General features: G+C 37.0%; 1 protein-coding gene across 1 annotated transcript in view; it reads right to left on the bottom strand.

The window, feature by feature from the left end:
* The window catches only part of Pex11ab (peroxisomal biogenesis factor 11ab), a 37742-nt gene that overhangs the window by 5720 nt on the left and 5100 nt on the right, over nucleotides 1–26922 (bottom strand). The window contains exon 2 of the mRNA XM_090403921.1: nucleotides 21753–21868. Coding sequence (XP_090260047.1) covers nucleotides 21753–21868 — 116 coding nt within the window. The remainder of the gene's footprint in view (nucleotides 1–21752; nucleotides 21869–26922) is intronic.

Genomic DNA, 26922 nt, shown 5'->3' with positions numbered 1-26922 from the left:
ATGAATAGCATATGATTCTCAAACATTCAAGAAAAGAATATTGTGGTAGAATATATATATATCAGCTTGTGTGACATTGCAGCCTTTACACATGAATTTGAAAAAGAAATGGAAACTATGCGAACAAACTAAAATAATAGATTTCAACAATTACTTTTTAGATTTATTTTTTAGTTTGCAGTCATTTTAAATGCATCCTGAAAGTTTTTTTTTTTTTTAATGTTGATTTCACAGAAAAAGGTTATAAATCCTATATTATAGCACATTGGTACCATGCGTAGGCAGGTTGTCAAGAAAAAAGAAAAGGCCTGTTATGCTTTTCAAACATGTGACTATATTACTCAGGGGAAACCTATATGGGAGAGACTTTCAAAGCAGAGGTAGATGCAAAGATGGTTCAATATGTTTGGAGCCAGACTATAAAGGGATGTTGACTAGCATTTGTTTGAGTGTTTACAAATTTGAGAAAAACTGGAGAATGGTAGTAGCCAATTCAGTGGAATGCCACTTATGAAAATCCCTGAAAAAGGGGCCTAAGGCAGAAAGAGAATATCTGTAGAAAGGGGATGGAGTGAGTCTGTGAGAAAAGAATTACAAATTAACTGGATAGCATCAAGCATTTTTTTCTTTCAACACTAGAGGTTTCTAGTGTTGAAAGAGCTAGATGTTTCTCTCACAGAATGATGCATGATTGGAATGGATTGCCTTTGGAGGTTGCGAGTGTAAGTAGCGTGAATGAATTCAAGAAAAGATATGACAGCTGGCTGGTAAGGGTAATATGTGGCCTCCCTCAATGAGTCCCTGACTCCATGGAGGTCTCTCTTAATAATAATATTATAGTATTGTGTGTCACTAGAAAGAAGTTGGTTAAGTTCAATCTGATAAAAAGTGTCATTTTTCCTTGTATATTTTGTTAGGTGTTGTTTTTACTGGGGATTTCAATTAATTCTGTACAGATGTAATTATGATCATTGAAAAACGGAATCTAATAAAGGAGAATAATCAGAATGGTGGCAGTGGCACTGATAGGTGAATGGCATATACCCATTAGAACAGTTGGGTACATTGTATACTGGCTGAGACAGACTTTTCATTTTAATTCTCTAAGTTTGCAAAATGTGGACAATGTTGCTTCACACAGGAAACAATGAGAGATAAATATGAGATGTCCGCAATGAACTATATAAGCAGTTTTTTCTGGACAGAAATAGATTTTCTAAGCAAATATGTAAGTACTCTTTATTCTGAGGTGCCATACTATGAGAAAATGAAGAAGAAGAAGCAGGCAAGCATATGTAGAATGCCAGCAAAATATTGGACACATCAACATGATGTGAAAGGATTACTAGTGATAAAAGTGACAAAAAAAAAAGCTATAAAGAAAGATATGACATGGAAGAACTCAAGAATAAGGCTTCCTTGAATGAATTTAGAATAGGCATAATTCCAAATTCATTCAATCTAGAATTAATGTTGCCTCACAAAGTAAAACAATAAAAACCTAGGTAACTGAAAACCTGAAGGTTAATTGTAATGACTCCTTCAACACCCTAATTTCATACAAAACATCTGAAATGATTAGGAATAAAGTTAAGTAATTTGCAGTATGGATCTGTACAAACTGTATTAAACCTGATTGATGATACATAAAGGAACAGAATGTGAAAGATATATCAAATAAGAAATAACAGGAGAGGAGTATCATTAGTGATTGTTGAAAAACTGAATCTAATAAAGGAGGATAATCAGAATGGTGGCAGTGGCACTGATAAGTGAATGGCATCAATAAGCATGAAATGAACAAAAAGAGAAAATGTCATGCTGAAAACAATCAGTGTGAGAGGTAATGAGAAGACATATGAGCACAAGCTAGTAATGTGACAAAATCTCAGATGAGGAAATTAGCAGCATAACTCAAATGCAATCCTATACAGTTATTTTGATAAGTGGCATTAAAAAAAATTACAGTAACATAACTTTAGCAGATATAGATGATTTGCAATGGAAATTTTTGCAGATATCTTGTTAAATGATCCCTTTCTCAAATATAGTCAAGTTTATTGTTGTCTGTAAATGTTAAAGTGAGTTACACTAATAGCACTTAACAATACAAAAGCTACCAAAAAGTTCCACCTGAAATTCCACATAATCAATATTATTCTACAAGAAATTGATTATAGAAAGTTCTGTGACACACTATTCATTTGGTCCCTAAGAATTTCCTTCAATTGACCATATGCAGGAGTCAGGGACTCATTGAGGGAGGCCACATAATCACCTGGAACAGCTGTCATACCTTTCTTAAATTCATTCACACTATCTGCACTCAAAACCTTCAAAGGCAATCCATTCCACTCGTGTACCACTCTATGAGAGAAAAATGTAACTCTCACTCCCTTCTTAAGTGAATTTCTCTCATTGTCCATAAAATGAAAAAATTCTATCTACTGGTATCCTGTATAACCCTTTTAGAAGTTTGTAAGTCTCAATCATATCATCTCTCTTTCTCCTTTTTGCTGGTGTCTACAGTCCACAAATTCTTAATCAGTCTTCATAATCTGTAGACCATAATTCCAACGTCATCTTTAACACTCCCCATTGTATCTGCATCACCATAGAAACTAGGAGACCAGACCTGCACAATAGTCCAAATGAGATTGTATGAAGGCCCTGTAAAGAGGCAAAATAACTTCCTTATCCTTGCATGTTGTTAAGGTTCATTTCAACATTGCAACTATCCTCTGAATTTTATTTGCAATCTTTGCTCTATGGTCCTTGAACTTCAACTTCCTATCTATTAAAACTCCAAGATCCTTAACCTCATCAGTTTCTTCTAGCATAATCCCACCAATATAATATGCCATGGATATCTCATTATGCCAAAATGCATGACTTTACATTTACTAATATTGAAATGACAACCATTTTCACATGCCACAATTCTAGCCTAGTCAAACCATTCTACAAAAACTGTATATCACCTGTTTAATAAAGACTAAATAACAATATAATAAATTTAGTTTAATCCTTTATCCAAGTGTGAGCAAACAAAGTTTGCACCTGAAAGTATCTTCAGGACTGGGGGTAAGGTGGTACAACACCACCTTACCCCAGTCCTGAAGATACTTTCAGGCGCAAACTTTGTTTGCTCACACTTGGATAAAGGATTAAACTAAATTTATTATACTCTAACCAAGTGAAAAATAAACTTTCAACATCTTTCTCAAAATCCTGAGTAATTTATTAAAAAAGGGTGGCACACCATTTGGCAACTCCTACAGGTAGAGATGACCTGCTAATACTTCTGCCTGGTATCTCCACATGGGCCTGGCTCCCACTGAAGAGACCTCAATAAAGGTCGAAACTAGTCTGGGTTGTGGCCCTTCCCTTAATGCATAACATTAGACATATCCGCAAGGAGATGTGTTTTGCATTATGGGAGATACTGAGATAGAAGTGTTGGTGGCTTGCTCCACCTTTGCAAGGAGTGCCCTAGTGTTGTACCACCTTACCCCAGTCCTGAAGATACTTTCAGGTGCAAACTTTGTTTGCTCACACTTGGATAAAGGATTAAACTAAATTTATTATACTCTAACCAAGTGAAAAATAAACTTTCAAAATAAATAACAATGGAGCAAGCATTGATTCCTATGGTACACCACTGGCTACCTTAAACATCTCTCATATATAAAATCACATAAAATATCAAAAATAAAACCAAAAAAATCCATGAAAAAAAACAAAACTTCCATTTCAAAATTCAACATAAGTATTAATGATATATACCAATGCTTACAAGCATCAAAGCCTGATCTGTAAGTCCTTACTGCACCAATGCTGGCATTCTCTACATATGCAGTTCATCTCGACTCTCCTATTCATGCCAAAGATAAAACTTAAATTCCCTATACACCATCTTCACTGACTCAAGATTTCCTTGCTTCACTTCATTGGCTTTGCTTTATGTGCTGCCTTTACCACTCTCTCAATTCACATAACTAGTGCCGATCTCGATGATTATTTATCAGTGAAAGCCGATATATACGAGTTCCTCTTTAATGGATACTTCAATGATCATAATTCAAATTGGATTTTTTTTTTCACAGTTCAAGCTAGAAGGAACACAGAATTATTTTCTGTCAGTAATGATCTAACACAGATGATTCAAGTGCCTACCGGCATATTAGATTATCCTAATCATTCTTACAACATCCTGGATCTTTTCTTAATCAGCAAGCAGGTAGTCCAAATACAATGTTGAATCTCTAATTCCTTCTAGAGATTGAGCCTTCTTCCAGTTAAAATCAGCCACCTGTTTTAGGGCAACATAAAATTGCCAAATGAGATGATCTTCATGACTTTATGCTGATTTTCAATAGTCTGATTATTGTTTACACTTTTTTGATTCAAACTTCTGCTCTGACTGAATATCTAAAATAATCCTTGCACATGAGAGTCATAAAATTTGAATAGTCATAGTTTGACTATGACTCCTATCCAACACTTCAACAAGTATCAAAGCAAATTACGGGTGTGGTCTGAAAAGTTCTCAGCCTAACAATAAAAAAATGAATTTATAATTTCAAAATTATTTTTATATTTCAACATAATTTCCCTAAAACTAATACATTTATTCCAGCGATGCTCCATTATCCCATTCCTGTAGGGGTTCTCAGTAGGATCTACAAAATACCCCTCTACAGCTGCAATCATCTCCTGATTCGAAGAAAAATGCTAACCAGTGAGAAAGAGTTTAGTTTTGGGAAGAGATAGAAGTCAGAGGGAGCCAAATCTGGGGAACAGGGTGGATGTTCCAACAATTCATAGTGAAATCCCTTAATTTTCCCATTGTCAAAACACCTTTGTGGGCAGGTGCATTGTCCTGATGAAAGATGATTTTTTCCTTCTGCAAACTGGGTCTTTTCTCACTAATTTTTTCATCTAGTCTGGTTAAAAGATCAGAATAATATTCCCTGGTTATTGTTTTACCCTTTTCAAGATAATTAATAAACAAAATGCCTTTAGTATCCCAAAATACTGATGCCATGACTTTTCCTGCTGATGGAACCGGCTTCTGTCCACTGTTTTGACTGCTGTTTGGATTCTGTGTGTAATGGTGAATCCAAGTCTCATCCATAGTAATAAATCGATGCACAAAATCAGTTTTATTCTTGTTAAAACATTCCAAGCACTGTTCAGAGATTTTCATGCGAGTGCGTTTTTGATCTGCTGTGAGCAAGCGGGGCACCCATCTTGCACAAAGCTTTTTCAAATGCAATTCTTCATGCAAAATATAATTATTATTATTTGTCAACTCCAAGGAGTCCAAAGACTCATATATCCTATACATTCTTTTGAAATGCCTATAGTCTCAACAATTTCATGCACTTTGACTCACCGGTCATCCGATACCATATCGTGCTCTTGATCAATGATTTCTGGTCTTGTTACGCTTTTTGGACACCCTTCACGTGGATCATCTTCAAGGCTGGTACGGCCACGTTTAAACTTGGCAGCCCATTTCTTAACTGTTGAAAACGAAGGAGAAAAGTGCCTATAAACTTTTATGAACTTCAAATGAATTTCTTTGGCATTAAACCTTCTTAAGAATTTTATAACTGCACAATACTCAATTTTATTCATTTCAAGGGATACAGACAACACTTTTGCTTCTTCAGACAGCTGTATAAAACAAACTACTTGATAGAATGACTTGCAATTTCCCATGGATGCTTATGACAGATGTACCAACTTAGAAAAAAATAAATCTTGCCGATAGTGTTGCCATCTATGGTCGAGGCTGAGAACTTTTCAGACTACCATCGTATACTTGACGAGAAGTTATATTCTTGTTTAATCCTTTATCCAAGTGTAAGCAAACAAAGTTTGTGTGTTCTAAAATAATCCTTGCAAATGGATAGGAGTCATAGTTTGAATTAGAGTGGGAAATCACAATCTAATTTAAACTATGACTCCTATCCAAACCCTGATTCTTCAACCAGTATCAAAGCAAATTATACTTGACAAGAAGCTATATTCTTGTTCAATCCTTTATCCAAGTGCTCTATATACAAGTATATACTTGTATATAGAGGCTGATACCTTTAATCAATTGCCTTCCTTTCAGACATGCAAGTTGATATGCATTATGGGAAGAGTCACTACCCAGACTGATTTTAAACTTCACTGGGGTCTCATCAGTGGAGCCACTGGTTATGGGCAGAGGTGCCAAGAGCAGAGTTAATATCTACATTGGATTTGGATGGAGAGCTGGTTAAGAAAAGGGTCCAGGATGTTGTGAAAATGATAAGTGTCTAGTCTACTCATAGGTGTATGAATAATGAATACCAATATATACACCTGAAAGGAAGTGTACAAATGATGTGAAGTCAACAACCTCTATATACAAGTAGTCCAGTCATGAAGACCCCCTCACATGCCAACTTTCTTATACTTGGATAAAAATTTCTTCTCAAATATAATTTACTTTGTAACCATGTGAAAAAAAATGTTTAACTGTCTCTGATCTTGTATCAAAACAGTTCAAGATAACAATTCAGTATACATTCAATGGCCCATCAAAACCCCCAGCTTCTCACCTAGCCTATATACTACAGCTGCAATAACTGTACAAAAAATTGAAAGCAGACTTCGTATGAGCCTTAAAAAAAAAAGGTTTGCTCGTACTCAAATGGCAAACAAGCCTTCTAGGAGGACATTTATCATGGTCATCCATACAAGATGTGGAAGAAAAGACTGATGGCAAGCATATATTCTCTGTTTTATCTTTACATGGTTTTATTAAGATGGTACCATCTAATTGTAAGAGAGAAGGAAGAAGTTTTGCATCATTCTATTCTTCCAGCTCTTGTAGAGTGACTAAGACAAATCACCTCCCACTATACCACAAATTGTTCATAACATGCTTCCTCTGAACTTCTGCCAAAAAAAAAAAATATATATATATATATACCTGTTAAAGATACCAAGCAAATTTATAAACTTGGTTTTAATCCTTTTTCCCAAGTAAGCAAACAGACAAGTAAGTCAAGTTTGATCCTGCCTGAACTATGTTCAGGTCTGAGGCAACTCGTGGTAAAGGTGGAGTAAGCTCTGATCACTTTCCCTTAGTATCTCCCCTAATCCCCTGATGCAAACCACGTCCCCTTACGAAGATGTATGATGCTATGCATTAAAGGAAAGGGCCACTACCAGACTGGTTTTGACTTATTGAATGTTCAAGTAGAGGTCAAACTCAAAAAACTCAGCGTTGTTCCCCTCAGTAACCGGTTGGCTCACCCCACCACCGAGCAGAGCCCTCATTTGCCCATATCTCATCCAAGGGGTAACAGCAACAGCCGTGCCTCAGTTAACTTTACAGGCTACAGCAATGCCATTCATTACCCCCCAACCAGGACCTGAGTGACAGCAACAGCCGAGCCTCAGTTAAAACTTCATGGGCTACAGCATTGCCATTCATCACCCAAACTTCCAACTGGTTTTGACCTTTACTGAGGTCTCATCAGTGGGAGCCAGACCCAGAGATGCCAAGGTTGAAGTAATGCATAGCTGATAAATTTTACCTATAAAAGTTGCCACAAGGTGCTTTGACCTTAAATAAAAATCTCAGGATGAAAGAAAGATGTTATAAGTTTTTTAGCTTGGGTATACTATACGTTAAAAACTTTCGACATCTTTCTCTCATCCTGGGAGAAAGATGTTGAAAAAAAAAAAAAAAAACCCAAGCAATTTAATAAACTTGGTTTTAATTCTTTTTCCCAAGTAAGCAAACAGACAAGTAAGTCAAATTTGGCGTGAACTATGTTCAGGTCTGAGGCAACTCGTGGTAAAGGTGGAGTAAGCTCTGATCACTTTCCCTTAGTATCTCCCCTAATGCAAAGCACATCCCCTTGCAGAGATATATGATGCTATGCATTAAAGGAAAGGGTCACTACCCAGACCAGTTTCGACCTTTATTGAGGTCTTGTCAGTGGGAGCCAGACCCAGAGATGCCAAGGTTGAAGTAATGCATAGCTGATAAATTTTACCTATACAAGTTGCCACAAGGTGCTTTGACCTTAAATAAAAATCTCAGGATGAGAGAAAGATGTTGAAAAAAAAAAACCCAAGCAATTTAATAAACTTGGTTTTAATTCTTTTTCCCAAGTAAGCAAACAGACAAGTAAGTCAAATTTGACCTGAACTATGTTCGGGTCTGAGGCAACTCGTGGTAAAGGTGGAGTAAGCTCTGATCACTTTCCCTTAGTATCTCCCCTAATGCAAAGTACATCCCCTTGCAGAGATGCATTAAAGGAAAGGGCCACTACCCAGAGCGCTTTCGACCTTTATTGAGGTCTCGTCAGTGGGAGCCAGACCCAGAGATGAGACCTCAATAAAGGTTGAAACCAGTCTGGGTAGTGGTCCTTTCCTTTAATGCATAGCATCATACATCTCTGCAAGGGGATGTGTTTTGCATTAGGGGAGATACTAAGGGAAGGTGATCAGAGGTTACTCCACCTTTACCATGAGTTGCCTCAGACCTGAACATAGTTCAGGTGCAAACTTGACTTACTTGTCTGTTTGCTTACTTCAGAAAAAGGATTAAAACCAAGTTTATAAAATTGCTTGGTATCTTTAACGTATTTCTTTATGGAGACATTTGAAGAGAAAGTCTTAAACTCCGCCCCACAAAAACCCACTATTTGGCTTCATTATGTGGATGATGTGTTTGCTATTTGGCCACATGGCTCAGACACACTCCATTCCTTCCTAGCACACTTAAACAACCAACACCCCAGAGTCCAGTTCACCTTAGAAAAAGAGGAAAACAACACCCTCCCCTTCCTAGACACTTTAATCACCCGCCAGCTTGATGGATCTTTGGTTTTCTCTGTTTACAGAAAACCCACCCACACTGGCAGATACATTCGCCAGCAATCCCCCCCCCCCTCACAACAATATGGGGTGATAAAAACACTATATAACAGGGCAAAATTAATCTGCTCAGATGACAAGGCCCTGACTATTGAACTAAGCCACATCCTCAACACTTTCTTAGCCAATGGCTATAACCCCAAAAAAATCCAAAAAATACTAAAACCTGTAAACCACAACCCCCCTCCACAATAAAGATTACACCAAGTCTATCACCATCCCCTACATCCAGGGCCTCTGAGAAAATAACCAATATCCTCAAAAAATATGACCTTACTTCCTGTTACAGACCATATAAAAAGTTGGCATCCCTTATCTGCTCTACCAAAGCCCAACCACTTCCCCTAGACCTACCTGGTGTATACCAGGTCCCTTGCAGCTGCAAATTGTCCTACTTTGGCCAAACAGGCAGAACAACAAATATCAGGATTTCAGAACACCAAAACTACATCCGGTTTCACCAGTACAGCCGCTCTGGGCTGGCAGACCATGCCTTAGATACCCACCATAAAATTCGTTGGAAGAAAACAAAAATAATTCATCGCAGCAAGTTTAAATACGAAAGATTATTCAAAGAATCTTCAGCAGCTCTAAAAAACGTTCCCAACCTCAACAAATTTGGGTGCATGAAACTGCCCCAAATTTGGGAGACTTTCATTATGAGAACTTCAGCCCAACTGCCAAGACTACCAAATTAGCCCACAAGAGGGCACCAAAAGGCACCATTAGGAACTTTAGGAACAATATTAGTTTCTTGCTTTCTTCCTCATTTGCTTTGTGTTAGTTCCTGAGTGCATATACCATATCTTTATGTTCCTGAAGATAGCAATGTGACGTTGCCGAAATATAGAAGTTATTCATTAAAGTTACCTTTAATTAATATACTTTATATGCGTTGTTAATTCCGTAAACTAATTACCAGTTAGTATACCCAAGGTAAAAAACTTTCGACATCTTTCTCTCATCCTGAGATTTTTATTTAAGATCAAAGCACCTTGTATAGGTAAAATTTATAAGCTCTGCATTACTTTAACCTTGGAATCTCTGGGTCTGTCTCCCACTGACAAGACCTCAATAAATGTCGAAATTGGTCTGAGTAGTGACCCTTTCCTTTAATGCATAGCATCATACATCTCTGCAAGGGGATGTGTTTTGCATTAGGGGAGATACTAAGTGAAAGTGATCAGAGCTGACTCCACCTTTATGACGAGTTGCCTCAGACCTGAACACAGTTCAGGTGCAAACTTGACTTACTTGTCTGTGTGCTTACTTGGGAAAAAGGATTAAAACCAAGTTTATAAAATTGCTTGCTATCCTTAGTATACCCAATGTAAAAAACTTTCGACATATATATACACACACGCACACACTCCAACAATCTTTATACTAAAAGTTGTCATACACATCTGAATGGAGGCAAGCCTGTATCAACCAACTACATCTCAATACTCTTAAAAGTAACAAAAGGTCATTAATGAAACCAACTTCTTCACTACTTGAAAGCCCACTAATTAATTAGTAATCATCAATGAAATATTCCACCACTGTCATTCCACTACAAATACCCCTCCCACACACACACCCAAATACCATTGGATACAAGAGATGGAAAAGTTTGGAGAAAGATATATGACCACTATTTACATTTTCAAGGCATACGATGGTCTGACACGGAGTCCTTCACTCCTTCCTGTTCTCTGTGAACTGGGTCATTAGTTACCTCTACTGTTCATTGCATGTGATGGTGAATGGTTTCTTCTCCTCAGATTTCTCTGTCAATGTTAGAGTTTCCCAGAGATCTGTGCTGTCACACATACTCTTCCTCCTATATATCACTGGCTCATTCTTAACCTCAAATCCTATCCATAATCAAGAAACTCTGTAGCACTCAAATGATTCAATATTTTATAACCATTACCTTAAACAGTGTTCTTGCCATTCTTCAAGTAGAGAAGATTAGCTAGTGAATTTCAATGTTATAAAAACACAATCCTGTCTGATATTTCAAAAGAAAAATTTTACTTCACTCCCTCTTAATTTGCATAATATTTTGACTATCAGTCAAGCTTTGTTTTCTCTTTTTGGACTTTTCACATTTAGCCTATCCTGGGCAAAAACACATCACATTCATAGCCTCTTCAACCTCCAAAAAATCTGCTATCCTATTTATTTAAAATATCACTTCTTGCCTGCACAATGAAAGGCACATCACAAATCAGTCCTCACATTTGGGGCAGTGCACCCAAAACCTTACAAACAATGCTCAAATGAATCCAGAAGAGAATAATCCATTTAACAGATGACCCTCCCCCTTCTCTATTTCACAGACTTTCTCTCCAGTCACCTTCTCATTGCTATCTGTTTCTGTATTACATCTTTTCTTTTTTTTTATTCTCATGGGTGGTGTTCCACTAAACAGGCCACCACTTCTCCACTTTTCTCTAATCATGTAAGAATACAAGAGGAGTGCTGGTCAATATCCATAGGCAGTTTAGCTTCAATACTGAATCAACATCTCATCCTCTTCCTTCATTCTATCAGCCTTTTCTCCATACCATTTTTCCCAATAAATACAACTAGCAGTTCTTCAAACTCTTCGGCACTTCTTTATACCTAATGACTTACCCACATATGACACTGTCACATTATACATCTTATGACCTCTCATGTGAGTAGTTGATATCTTAAAAAAAATAATAAATAAATAATAAAAGAAAAGAAATAGACTGGGATGTTATAAAGAGAAACATTGGGTTTATTTAACTGTAACAATATAAAAATAAAAACCGACTAGTTTCACTGCGGATATGTGTGTTGTCTTCTGGGTTAGGATAAACAAGTCCAGTGGAACCTCGGTTGTCGAACGATTCTCATCTCGAACAAATCGGTTTCCGAACAAGGCAACAACGTGATCTGTGGGCTGAGATGTATGACGGGAGAACGTCAGTTACACCGCAGCCTCAGCTCAGTGCATTTTTTTTTTTTTAAACAGGTCATCATGTAATGATGACCTGTTAAAAAAAAAAAAACTGTTACGAGTGGTGATACTGATGTGTTCAAAGCTAGGGGGGGGGGGTGGTTGGAGAAATTTAAGAGAAGTGACATACACAGTGTGGTTAGGCATGGAGTTCGAACTAGGAAACTGCTGAGAAATATTTGCAAGAATTTAGTGACTATCGAAGGCTGAGTTGTCTTCCCCAACAAGTGTTCAACTGTGATGAAACCGTCTATTTTGAGAAAAATTGCCAAGGAGGACCTACATCACTCAGGAGGAAAAAGCATTTTCAGGACACAAGCCAATGAAGGATAGGCTGGCTATTTTTGTTATGTGGAAACGCAAGTGAGGACTTCATGGTCAAGCTACTTGTGTACCACCTAGAGAATCCAGGGATGTTTAAGAAAAATAACGTGCTGAAAAGTAAATTGTCTGTTATGTGGAGGGCTAATGGTAAGGCTTTTGTAACCAGGCAATTTTTTATTGAGTGGATCCATGAAGTCTTCGTCCCAAGTGTGAGAAAATACCTTCAAGAAAGAAATTTGCCAATAAAATGTCTTCTTGTGATGGACAATGCTTCTGCTCACCCTCCAGGCTTGGAGGATGAGTTGGTGGAGGAGTTTGATTTTATCACAGTAATGTTCCTACCTCCTAACCCTACTCTAAGCCAGCCCATGGAACAACAGGTCATTTTGAACTTTAAGAAACTCTACACAAAAGCAGCATTTCAAAGGTGTTTTGAAGTGACCTCTGACACAGAATTAACATTCAGAGAATTCTGGAAAAATCACTTCAACATCCTCCATTGCTTAAGTATCTTTGACAAAGCCTTGGTGCAAGTAACTTACAGGATAAACTCAATCTGAAGGAAATTGTGGCCAGACTGTGTAGCAATCAGAGACATTGAGGGCTTTGAGGCTGAGTATGTTGATGTTGTCGATGATATTGTGTCTCTGGGCAAAAGCATGGGCTTAGACGTTGGCAATGCTGATGTGGAGGACCACAAGTATGAGCTCACTACTGAAGAACTGTAACACCTTCAGAAGGAGCAGTTGAGGAAATGTCTTCAGATACAGAGGAAGGAAGGGAGGGAGGATGATCCTAGTTCTTTGATCAACAAAATGTGCCCGAAATGGGGTGAGGTACAAAGTTTTGGGGAAACGTATCACCCTGACAAAGCTGTAGCAAACCACAACATAAACCTTTTCAATGGCAATGCCATGTCTCACTTCAGAAACATCTTAAAATGCAGGCAAAAACAAATCTCATTCGATAGGTTTTTAGTGATGTGGTGCCAAGAGACAGAAAAGAGAAAGAGAAAAAAAAACCAGGACAGTTACCTGATGTTTTTTTGGAAGGGGACTCCCCCCTTCCTCACCACCTCCCACTTATGCAATATTTGATAAGGGGACTCCCTTCCTCATTTGATAAGGGAGTCCCCTTATCAAATGAGGAAGGGAGTCCTCAATATCAATTCTCCTCCGTACAGGTAAAGTGAAGTTAAATTTTCGAGTATATTTTTATCTATTTATTATGTTTATTCTTTTTGTGTAATATTGCATGCATTTTCATTGTTTTTGTATATGATTTTATGCATGAAGTACCGTTATAAAGGTTTAAATAAGCAATCATCGGGGCTCAGGAAAGGATTAATCCATTTTACATTAATTCTTATGGGAAAATGGTTTCAGTTTTTGAACAAATCGGTTTCCAAACAGCTTTTGGAAATGAATTATGTTCGACAACTGAGGTTCCACTATATTTAAACTTGGTGCTTGCTGGTTTAAACTTTATTTCCACTATATTTAAACTTGGTGCTAGCTGTGGAATAATTTACAGCACAAAGAGAAATAATTAATTAATAATTAATTGGGGTGTCCCAAAATTCACACAAGAAGTAATTTTGATAGAAAACACAGGTTTTTAATTAAAAATTGTAATTTCTTATTGCAACATAAAGTATATAGTATAGGATTATGCATGGAATAGCATATCGGGTAAATGACCTCCACAGCTTTGCTGGCACATATGCATTCTTTTGTCAAAATTTTCCATGACTGTTTTGCATAAATGTGGCTGAATTTCATTGATACAGTGCTCAATTTCCTCCTTCAAGGCATGGGTGGTCGTGGGCTTGTTGGCATAAACCTTAGACTTCAAAAATCCCCAAAGAAAATAGTCCAATGACATTAAGTCACATGATCTAGGCAGCCAATTCTGATCACCAAAACGGGAAATTACACAACCAGGAAATGACTCATGCAGTAATTGAATTGTTTCTCGGGCTGTATGGCATGTGGCACTGTCTTGTTGAAACCACATGTCGCCCATAACCACATCTTGCAATTTAAGCACAAAAAACTGGATTATCATGTCGTGATAGCGAGCACCATTAACTGTTATTGCCTTACTAGCTGCATTTTCGAAGAAGAATGGACTGATGATGCCTCCAGCCCAAAATCCGCACCAAACAGTGACACGTTGTGGATGCATTTGTTTCTCAACAATCACTTGTGGATTTTCTGAACCCCAAATGCGACAATTTTGTCGATTAACGAAGTCATCAAGATGAAAATGAGCCTCATCGCTGAAGATGATTTTGTTCGAAAAATAAGCATCCACTTGTTCCATAATCCATTCAATGAACTCTCTTCGCTGTGTGTGTGTGTGTGGTCAGTAGGCTTCAGTTCTTGAGTCAATTGAACTTTGTAAGCATAAAGATGCAAATCTTTATGCTTACAAAGATTTGCATCTTTGTAAGCTTCTCGAACAGAGAGCTTCTTGAAATGCCCAATTCAAGACCACAGTGCCGAATTGATGTTCCTGGACTCTCAGCAACACTCTCATGAACTGCTTCAATGTTTTCTGTTGAACGACTTGTTGAAGGATGGCCAGAGTGTATAAGATCACTAATTGATCCAGTTTCCTTGAATTTTTTAATTAATCTTTTCACAGTTGATGAAGTTAAATCACTATTCCGACCATATTTTGTACGAAAATTGCGAACTGTAGCTGCCAAACCTTCATTATTTTTAAATTATTGCTCAACAATGAAAATGTGTTGTTCTTTCGTGTAGCACTCCATTTTTAATAACCCTGAACTGTCAGCTGTCACGCTGTTTTTTTTCCTCGTTGGCAACACTTTACCGCACAAATGGCGCTAAATATAAATCTTGCGTGAATTTTGGGACACCCTTTATTTACCATTATTAGCTTTGCACAAATTTTCCTAAAATGTTCCTATATGCCTGATGAGATTTGTTTCCTACTTTGCTGTTCAGAATCTCCAACAATGACAACTTTTTCCATTTTCTTTATGTCAGCAGCCAGTTCTACTGACTGAAAAAATTCCTCCACTTCTTCCTTGGAAGAACCATCTGTGGTACCATAGGCACAAGTAAGTTTCATTTGTCCATGTTCCCATTATGAAGTTTGCCCACATAACTTTACTTGAAACTGCCTTCCAATCAAGAAGTTTATCTTCATGTTTGGTGTTGAATGCTATCGCTACTCCTTCCTTTGATCAATATTGCCTCAACCTCCTGTACTTATTGAGTAAGAGTTCATCTGTTGTTGTCTTCTTTGTCTCAGTAATGCCAATTATGTCTACATGGTACTTTTTTTTTCTTCTTCTGCAAGTTTGTTTTCTTTTCCATTAATACTCCTTATATTGGTTTTTTCTATCTTCAGTTCTTCTGAAGTTGGATTTATTCTTCTTCTTCTAGATGTTGAGTTAAAGCTTGTTCTAGTAGCTGACTTTTAATCACTGTTCGCCCTGGTTCCCTGACAAAAATAGCTGAGGCTTTGTTTAACTGGGCAACACCCTAGCCGGCATGAAATCTCACATTGTACCATGATATGCATTTGTGGTTTAAGCCAATAGAGAGCACAATTTGGTCATCTAAGTCCCATCCTTGTTCATTCAGTACCTTTTAGATACCTACTAACAGGACACCACATGAAGGTGAGAACACGACATTAGGACAGAAGCCACAGTCGGTTCTCCACATTCCGGAAAGGCGATATGGCGGTCTCCTCCCAGTTATTTGGTTTTGACCTTTAACCCTTTAAACTGCTGACTTCATATTCTACTGACATTGTCCCATGTGCTGAATTAATTTTGCAAAAAATTTATAAATTAACAATTAAAATTCTTACTGAAGTAAGAAGTCTGGACTGCATCATACATTCTTGATATACACTTGTTCACTCACAAAAATGGCAATAATAGCGTTTTATAAAATTTGCATAATCAAGGGGTGTCCACTTGTTTATGCAAATTACACACATTAATTTATGTAGAATCACCAGGATCTTCTTCATCTGAAGTACACAATTCAATTAACTTGGACAATTCTTCTCCCGACTCATTTGTTGTTAACAATTCATCAATTTGATCATCAGTAAAATAATGCGGATATTTACTGGTAGATGCCATATTGTGACATCCCGGAAATCCCCGCAGTCACGTGGTTTATGCATCGTGCTGCATATTATTATCATTCGTGACACCTCCAAGGAGTCCGAAGACTCATCGCAGGAGGACATCTACTGTACAACTCTGTCTCCACCCGAACCTCTACTACGAATCACCCACATTAACACCATCTACTGCCCTCCACCACAACTAGTATTTTTTGTCTGTAAATTGCATGTGTTCTGAAGGGCCGATTTGTCTGTATTTCCGGGAGGGGAAAACCCTGCTACCTCCATATGAGATCGGCTAACTCACCTTCAATGGAATAAGTCCATATATAAAGTCCATATATAAGTCCATATGTCACGACGAGAATCGAACTTAGGCCTTTTCCAATCGAAGGGCACAATGTACTGTCGTTCTTCCAATTGCGCTACGGAGGAGCTTAATATGATTAGTTGCACCAGTTCAAATTTTTCTCTTTAGATGTCATACAAAGACAGAAACCCAAGTCAAATAAACTTCAATTGGTTGGCAATAGATGGAGGAACCTACCCGCAAAGTTTGAATATCTTATGACGATTATTTCCACACTAAAAAATTGTCTGAACATGGGAAGCACAACCACTGTTCAAATCGAGTTAACTCAATCATAGCAAGGTCGCCATTTTTTTCCACGCTTGAGTTAACTCAACCATCGCAGTTAAAGGGTTAAGCAACCTGCCCTCTAAAAATCAATTAGAGAAATACATTGGGTTTATGAGTATAACAATACAAAAATGAAAACCAAATAGTTTCGCCATACATATTTGTAGGTTATGACGAACACAAATACAGAACATGCAGAAACTGTTATAATATAAGTTAAATGGAAACCACATGGAGCATGGGATGCATCCTTTCCATAGCTTCTTCATTCCATTTGGAACTTGACCAGGTGCAGCCACATCAAGGCTTTGTAAAGAGGCAAAATGATCTCCTTGTGCTGACATATCAACGTTCATTTCAGCAGTACAAGGAACTTCTTAGTTGTACTTGCAATCTCTGATGGGATCTTTCAACTAATTCCTTATCTTTGAGGTCAAGATCCCTACCTCATCAGTTTTTCTAAACAAAATCCCACCAACACAATATGTTTGTTGGAAATTTCATCATATTAAAATACATAACTTTACACTCGCTAACCTCATCAATCAAATTTCTGATATGTACCCTCAAGGAGTAGTATAGGATATTATAAAAGTATTACATGAAATGGTTGCGTCATTACTAACTTCCTATCAACAATTTTCCTCCAAATTAATCTGTTATCTATCAAGACTATAATATTATCAGCTATTTCAGCCTTCTAAGACACTTCTTAATGTCTCAATAGACCCAAATCTTGGTCTTCTCCTGAGTAATTTTCCTGACATCCGAAGGTCAGCAAAAAACACACTTTGCTAACCTTTTTTTCATATTCTGTGTACATAACCAGAGATAAGTAACCTGAGATAAGCTATTGTTATATCCTCTATTTCTATACTTTGTCCCTTTTAGCCTTTAATGTTAGTCTACACTTAACTCGTTGTTTTCTTAAACCTTTCCCCTTTTTAAACAAACAAAATCTTTGGCCGCTCTTAAGTTTAATCACGTGTAGGATACTTAATGATTAGGGTTTTGTCCTAGAATGAGACGTGGCCATTAAACATATCTTCTGAGACAGTCCACCTGATAAGCATTGACAGATTTATTTTTTAACTGCACCAGCCAATACCAAGGATAGATTAGACTCTTATCCAGGATGGCTCTCTCAGAGTGATACACAGTAACTAAACTACAGTAAATTTCTAACTTCTGTTCACTATATTCTTGCATGCAGTCGTGGTCCACTTTGTTAAATTATACAAGTGGGTTCTTCCCATTAAGTTCGATAATAATTTTATGAGTGGCTGTTTGAATTCATATACTAAACCAGATCAGGCAGGTACTAAGAAACATATTTATTAATTAAAGAAATGATACATGAAAGTCTTATTTCTAGGTAATCTGAATCAAATTTTAGTAAGATCTCTGGTTCATTACTACTAATGAACAAATTTGCTTGGACCACCTCTATATGTAACCTAACATTATCTCATCACAAGTTATCACACATTCTACACTCACGTGGTCACCAGTTATATCACTTAACACAACACAATTAATTCACACAAATTAAATAGAGCCCTTCTAGGCAGACAGTACTCAAACAAAGATGGGTCTATGCCAAGTTGGAGGCAGTTCCTAAAGTTCCATATAATAAGTTCACTACACAAAATGTTCTTTGGAAAACACACAATTCCTTAACTGTGAATATATAATACAAGAGTCTACATTACCATCTTTGAAATGATACTCGTTCCTTTCTTCTGCTTTGTCTGGGCATCAAGGCTTCTTCTCAGTCTGCAGCTCGTCTGGTCACCTTCGACAACTGTATGGCCAGATTCTCAGCGGGAAGGGCGATATGGCTCAGGAGCTTAGCCAGAACGGACGGCATCTACTTGGTTTTTCCGTCGCACGATATAGCATAGCTATCCTAGTCCAAGGAAATAGCTAGCTCTATTCCATATGCTGCGGCAGACAACTCATACCTTCCACGGCCAGCCTGGAACTTCTCCGTAGGTGCAGACTGGACCAACGTCCGAGAGGTCAGGAAACAGGAACCAAAAAAGCCTTGAGTGGGGTTTGTTTGACCTTTTTGTTTTCATGCTCTTCCTAGCATTTCTCGTATATTACAATGCCCTCCAACGCAGTCACATGGGTTTTCGTCACGGCATCCAGCTCCTTCCACTACATCGCACCGTGCTTTCGGTGTGTTTTCTTAGACGGCGCTCTAGTTTCTCTTTCTCATAATTTCTTCCCCCCCCCCTGTACACGTAACACTGGACGGTCAAAAGGTGACTCTGGCTTACAGATTTTGCTATCTTATGACACATAAAATGGGGTTCTTAAATTAATTCAATACATCAAATAATTTCTCTATCAGATCCTTATACATAACAGGTTAGGCCTTACAATTTTCTTTCATTTGTTATATAATTTCTTACTCCTATCTTAGTGTTATATATATATATATATATATATATATACACATATACATATACACATTTCCAGTTTATGGCCAACACACCACATTCTCTGCCTATTTTCAAAGAGAGTTGTTCCTGAATAATTAAATGGTAATTCTTTTTCTTGGTTTATTCAGGACACAACATAATGCTAATACATTCCTGAATGTTACCAATGTCAAGTTCTTTCCTAATATCCTTGTTTTTAATATGATACCACCATCTGTTTACTCCCCCTAATCTTTCTCAGAACTCTTATATCTTAATGAATTTAAGCAAAAAACATATGCTCTGTGTGAGTAAGTATATGAAATCATGAAACATAAAATTAAAATTATGCCTCTTTTGTAATAATTCTACCCCGAAATGATGAGAACCTATAGTGTATATCAGTATCATGAATGGGTTGAGAGTTAGGTAATCCAGGAACCCTGTTCTAAAGATCAAACATGTTACTTTTATAAGCTGTTATTTATACAATTCATTATACAGGGTAATTCAAAAAGATGGACTCAATTTCGTACGGCTATATTTCCTGAACTATACATCATATGTGAATGATCTACATAACATTTGACAGAGGAGGTCCTAAAGTTTGAAATACTACCACTAGAGCGCTTGTCTAGCACACAGCCATGCAGCAGCGTCAGTTGTGAGCTACTATACAGGACAAAATTTTTTGGTGTTTGTGAGCTCATTAAAACCGAGTCGCAACTGTGGTGCAGCATGCGTTTCGTCATAGTTTCAACATTAAACCTCCAATGAGAAAGAGCATTTGTCACTGGAATGATCAGTTTGAGCAAAGAGGTTGTCTGTGTAAGGAAAAAAGCTCGGGCAGACCACGTATATTGGAGGAGAATGCGAGACAAATTCAACAGACTTTTGAGAGTAGCCCAAGCAAGTCAACCCATAGAGCGAGCAGAGAACTTGCAATACTATAACTAACTGTCTAGTGTGAGTTAAAGTGCAGTTTGCTGTTCAAACCATATTGCCTACAGCTGGTTCATGCTCAAACGACAAGGTAAATCATGTTGAATTTTGTGAACATATGCTCCAAAACATAGAAGATGACACTTTTCTGCCACATTTAATTTTCAGTGACGAGACAACATTCCACCTAAGTGGAAAAGTACGCCAACACAATGTTCGCATATGGGGATTACAAAATCCCCGTGAAACATTGCAACATGAGAGGAACTCCCCAAAAGTTAATGTGTTTTGCGCCTTATCGAGAACAAAGGTTTATGGACCTTTCTTTTTACTGAAGAGACTGTTACTGGGGATAACATATCTGGACATGCTTGAAAACTGGCTTTTTTCTCAAATGAATGACGATTCAGAAGACTTCATTTTCCAACAGGATGGAGCTCCACCCCATTGGCACCAGGATGTTTGAGATTTTCTCAATGAACCTCTACCTCAACGATGGATAGGTCGCAAATGTTTAGCTTTCTTACATTTGTCTCTGTATTCTCTAAGAGCACAAGCTTACTTATTTACCAGGAACTTTTGAAATGCTTTCTTCTTTTCCTTCACCTCCTCTTTAACTTCTTGTGTCCACCATGGAGTTCTGATTTTTCTATCCTTGCAGACAACCTCACCAGATGCTTCTCTGGCTGAATCAATCAATGTTTTCTTCATCGGGAATGAAGACCTGGCGCTTCATTTCTAGCCTCCAAGATTTCCTGATCTCACACTCTGTGACTTTTTCTTGTGGGGGGTTCATAAAAGAAGCAGTTTATGTACGACCTCTACCAACAACTTTAGTTGATCTAAAAATCCGTATCACAACTGCGGTGAACTCAGTGATGCAAGACATCCATCCTTCTTCGGGTATGGGATGAATTCAGCTACCATCTTGATGTTATCCGTGCGGCCGGAGGGGGCGCATTGAACATCTATAAACTTTATTGTGAGTATAATCAAATATACTTTACATCATATTTGTCACTAGTTCTATGTTTGATATATAGACTTACAAAATTGAGTCCATCTTTTTGAATCACCCTGTACTATTTATGGCCACTTAAGGCCTTCAATAAGTAAAATAGTAGTCTTACAATGGGTAATGAAAATCATCTACCATCTGAAGGCTTTACAAACATCTATGCCACAGCAGGATTTGAAACAACAGTATATAGGTTAGATGATGGAAATGCTATCCACTCAGCCAATCATACTGAGTGGCTGTGTAAAATCCCAGTAATGCTTGGTAGAGGTGTTAACTTTTGTTCAATGTGTATAATAAATCATGAAATCTAACAGCTATATTCTACTTTCAAAATTTATAAAACTTGGATAATATATTGTCACATACATTTCCTCGAAGTGCTAAGGGAATACTCCAAATTTTTCAGTCTATTAATGACATCTTTATCATGGCGATACTTTTCCATAAGAAACCAAATCAGTCTGCTACCATACTGAAGAAGTCTGAGGAAGAAATATTACACAGTTAACAGATTGACAATATTTATGACTAGTATTATAAACCAGAATAAATTTAATTATTTTTGTTAAGAACTGAATTTAAGAATTATTAAAAATTCTTAACAATTCTTAAAAATACCTGAATAAATTATATGCTTGTTTTTTTTATGTAAATTCATCCACAAAAGGCTGAAAACTTGTTGCATATTAGTTCTAAATGGGCTAAGAATCAGATCATTGGGGAACTCAGCTCCAGAGATTTTTTTTTCATGCCTTTTCAATCCTTCAGGCCTCCGATAAAATGCTTTTCACTGACTGATGGTCCCACATCAGGCAACTAAAATCATCCACCACCTAAAGACATTCACAAACATTCATTTCACAGCATGATTTAAATCCACTAGGACTACTCAGGATAGTAAGATACAGTTTTAAAAAAAAGGGCTAAATACTGCTTTTCTGTATATGGATTCAAGAAAGGAGCTGATAAATATATAAAAAAGGTTAGTAAGCAGTTCATTCCACAGATGATACTAAATTATAAATTCTGTTTTGTGTGTGTGTGTGTGTTAAGAGCCAAGCAGAATATTAAAGTGCTGATGTTCACAATTACTTTTATATTCAGTTATATTGTTGGGATGGTTGGAATTATGGACAACCAAGATTATGAGATCAGTCTATTATGTCTGTAACTGAATGTGTTCTCCACTTGGTTTACAGGATGAATTATTCAAGTTTCTAGGAGAAAAACTCGACAACTGCCATATGAGGATTGGATAACTCACTTTCAGCTGAAAAGACCTTATAATAGTTCCTCAGGTCCTAGAATAGGATTCTGGATCCAGATTTTGCCAACAAAAGAACAAATTCTCATGACTGTACTATGGAGGTACTGAAAATGCATAAATGCTCTTGATGTAATTTTTACATATATCTTTGTATGTATGTATGTATAGCCAGCCTGGTTGGTAGAGTGGTTAGCGTATCCACTCTCAAGCCAAGAGGCTGCGGGTTCGAATTTGTGATTTTTGTTTGTGATTGTCTTCCACCTTCATACGTTCATTCACCCAAGTACATACACTCTCCCAATATGGACTGGGTCACATGGGTAGTAGACCCAAAAACCTACCTCAATTGGAGAGGCCTTCACCCTGCAGTGGGTAAAAAAATAGGCTGCTCATCATCATCACATGTATGTATGTACACACACACACATATAATTTATAATTATTCCCAAGACTTAAACAGGAGTTAGCTGGCAAGATAAAAAATAAAACTGGCAATTTTCACTTATGTTTCATACACACACACACACAGTGTGTGCGCATGTGTTAAAGTGAATGTACCTGTGGCAATATTTCTCCTATTACTGAGTCATCTAGAAGGATATTACTATATTGATAGTAAATCAATGCTAAGATACTAAACGTTTAGTTTATAAATGATATACTGTACTTATTCAAATATAACTTGCACTTTTTTCCCCAAAATTAAAGTTAAAAAATCGTGGTGCAAGATATATATGGGGATTTTTGGAAACTAAAGTTTTTCAGGAAAAAACTAAATTGACTTTTATAATTAAATCCTCAGTATTCATTATAATTTATAATTGCTCACATTGTTTATGAAATGAATGCATATAAATTTAAATTATCAACGTTATTTATGTGATCAGCCACTCACCTTCATCATGCAATATATTTTAATCTTTTGCAACAATGCTTCAGTAATTATAAAACAAACAGTCATCTTTGCTCCTATCCAGGGCATTAAAGATGCCAGTTTTTAAATAACTATTGGCAATTATTTCTGGCGAAATCATGTCCCAGGCTAGCAAAATCCAGATGCACAACAGCTCGAATGATAGTCTCTTAATCATCCCTACTGGAGTCAGGTCATAGCCACCAGCTGCCATCCACTCTGTGTAACACCTAAACCTCGCCTCATTCACTGCTCCACCCCTGCACAATCCAAGATCAAGTGGAAGTTAATGCGTTCATTTCCACATTTCCTCTACTGATTGCTTCCATCTCTGTGTATATGATTGTATATGATATGTATATTAATAACAAAAGATCACCCGACTGAACGACAAAGGCAAGCTAGTGATTGTTGAGTTGAAATGCTGATTCTCTTCAGCCAAATTCCAAAATATTTGAAACTTCCATAACAACATTCACTATCTATTTCTTAAAGTTTTAAACTTTTTTCATGTGTGAACTATATGTGAAACTTTTTTATTTCTTTTTTCGTAAAGTAAAATCTAGGTTGCAAGATATATATATGCGAGGACGAGTTATATTCAAGTAAATGTAATTATATCTGATTGATCTCACATAATGAAAAATAGTATGTAAACAGAGAAAATAATTATGTCAACTGAATTTAATTCAAATTAAAAATTTAAAGTAGCTAGATGGACTCTACACTGTGCCCATTAATTAGCAGTGCACTATTTAAATACAAACTAGTTTATTATTATTATTATTTTTTTTTGCATGTGCGTGAATGCCATTTGCTTGTAGTACACTGGCATTAGTATAGTGAGCAGACTCGGATTAGATAATCCAGAAACCACCTTGCTCTAGACTATAAACAGCAAATTTTTTCAAGTCCCTTCACACATCCATTAAAGAAGTAAACGTCTAACACCAAGTGATGAAATTCACAAAACATTTATATCCACAGTCGGATTTAAAGGCCAAGGCCTTTGAATCCAACTGTGTGTGTGTGTGTGTGTGTGTGTGTGTGTGTGTGTGTGTGTGTGTGTGTGTGTGTGTGTGTGTGTGCGCGCGCGCGTGTTGGTTGGAGAGATGTGATAACCACTCAGTCAGCCAAGCCAGTAACTATCCATTTTCTGTTTTATTTACCGACTCCATAGCCCTAATTGAAATGATCAAATTTCACAATTTGCATCAGTGTATGCTGCTATTTTATGCCCGAAAGTTGCATATTAACCTTGTTCTAATCCTTCAGAAGAATGTATATTTCATTTATTACTGTACTCATTCATTTCACTACACACACATCCACACCCACAAACACTTTATTACGTATGCAGTAAAAATTCAAGGGCAAATTAGAGTTTTTCAGATGTAAAACCTTGTCATCTGTCATTTTAATAGAATTTCTAAGTTGCATTGAAATAAATTGCTCGGTGTAAATTATTCTAGTTTCATGTAAAATGTTATCACATTTTATCAATGCCGTTTTTTTTTTTTTTTTAATCAGGTTTAGGTAATAGACATTGAAATGTTTGGATTTCCATATGAACCAGTGATGTAGCCATTAAAGACCTCCACTGTCCATGCCTACATATGCCTGGTATTGAGCCTTGCTGAATTATCCTTCTACAGTCTTAGTACTTGTGCTGCTGCTCACTACCATAGCAAATACTTTTATTGCAACAATGACTCCCCATGGCATAGTGCTGCCCTAGAGTTTTTGTGAGATTTTAGTTGAGCAGAGCTGCTGATACTGTTCCCCACACCTGATAGTGATTACTGCTGTTGGTGAATGACTGCTAACATCATAGCTAACCCTCCATATCTAGAGGCCATTCCACTATCCACCACATGCATTGGTGGTAGAATAATTTCTTATCAAGCAAAAAAACTTTCTACATGTTTATTTCTTGATGAAATATTATTGAAATTTGGTGTTTCAAATCCATTTTTCATCCATTTCAAATCCATGTTTCAAAAGGATGAAAAGCAATTACTTTGTTCTGATTGGGTGGAACTAAATAAAATCTGGTATGCAGGATAACCAAAAACTCCATTCAATTTTGGTTTACACCAGACGTTTTTAATTTCAGTAAACTAAGAAGTAAACTAAATTAGGTCTTCAGTACATAAGCCAAAAGCAACACACTTAAGGTCAAATGTTACAATAATGTTATACAAGAATACTATTATGAAATTCACCTTTTAATGACTGTCTCTCTGATCATATTACTTTAATCACCCAAACAGCCACACAGATAAAATATATCGAAAATATATGCTTTGTATCCATATTATTTCCATAATACCCAAAAGTTACGGTGACTTCATCGAGGTAATTATGGACGTTGATACATACAAAGCCACTGTGGTGGTTAATGTTAATTAGTATTTTTATCAATTATTCACTAGAATTGGTTTTCCTGACCTGAAGTTTAGTTTAATGGTCAACATTGATTTTTTGAGTATAAATAAAACAAATTTTTAAGAAATTGGTTTCGTCAATAATCACACAACGCATACCCATATATAAGATCTCTCTCTTCAACCAATAAGTTGTGGATTCTAATGTCACTGTAGTGGATGTCAGCAAAAGTTGTGGTAGCTAAATTTCAATGCTTGGCATGATACCACCCTCTACTTACTGGTGGCCTGAAGTAACTTGAAATAGTTCCAGGTTTAGTCTCAAGAACAGGTTTCCAGATATTAAAATCTTCAGCCCATGCACTGCTTTAAAATGTGCAGTCCAACCTTTTGTGAATGACACCACCTTTTATAAGTGAAATCACATCAATTTAATTCATTTAAAAAATAATAACATAAAACATGTATATACACACACACACACACACTAGGGGTGCTATGTCCACCTAGCGCCCAACCCCCTGTTCCAGACTGGTAGGCCGGTTCTCCTTGAATTCTGATGACTCGAAAGGGGGTTCCAGTCTCCCCCCCCCCCAAATTCCAGACTGGTAGGCTGGTTCTCCTTGAATTCTGATGACTCGAATTTTGAAGACTTGACACTCAGGGTAGTCCAGAGTTTCAAAATGTTTCAAAAAATATGACATAAAAAAGACTTATCATTTTATATATATATATATATATATATATATCTATTATTATGTGACACCTCCAAGAACTCATTGAGGGAGGGCACTCTACAACTCTCCATCTCCACCACTTAATCCACCAACAACAGAATGCCAGCTACTGCCCACTACCACCACTATTGGTCTGCAAACTGTATGTGTTCTCATGGCCAATTTGCTGTATGTGGAATGAAAAACCTGAGTTTCAGGAAAGAAAACCCTGCTACCTCCATATAAGGTCGGT

This window comes from Typopeltis vanoorti, chromosome 14 (genome assembly GCF_054136105.1).
Source record: "Typopeltis vanoorti isolate ZY-2024b chromosome 14, IOZ_Tvanoo_1.0, whole genome shotgun sequence".
NCBI lineage: Eukaryota > Metazoa > Arthropoda > Arachnida > Uropygi > Thelyphonidae > Typopeltis > Typopeltis vanoorti.
This window is presented reverse-complemented; position numbering and strand designations above follow the sequence as displayed.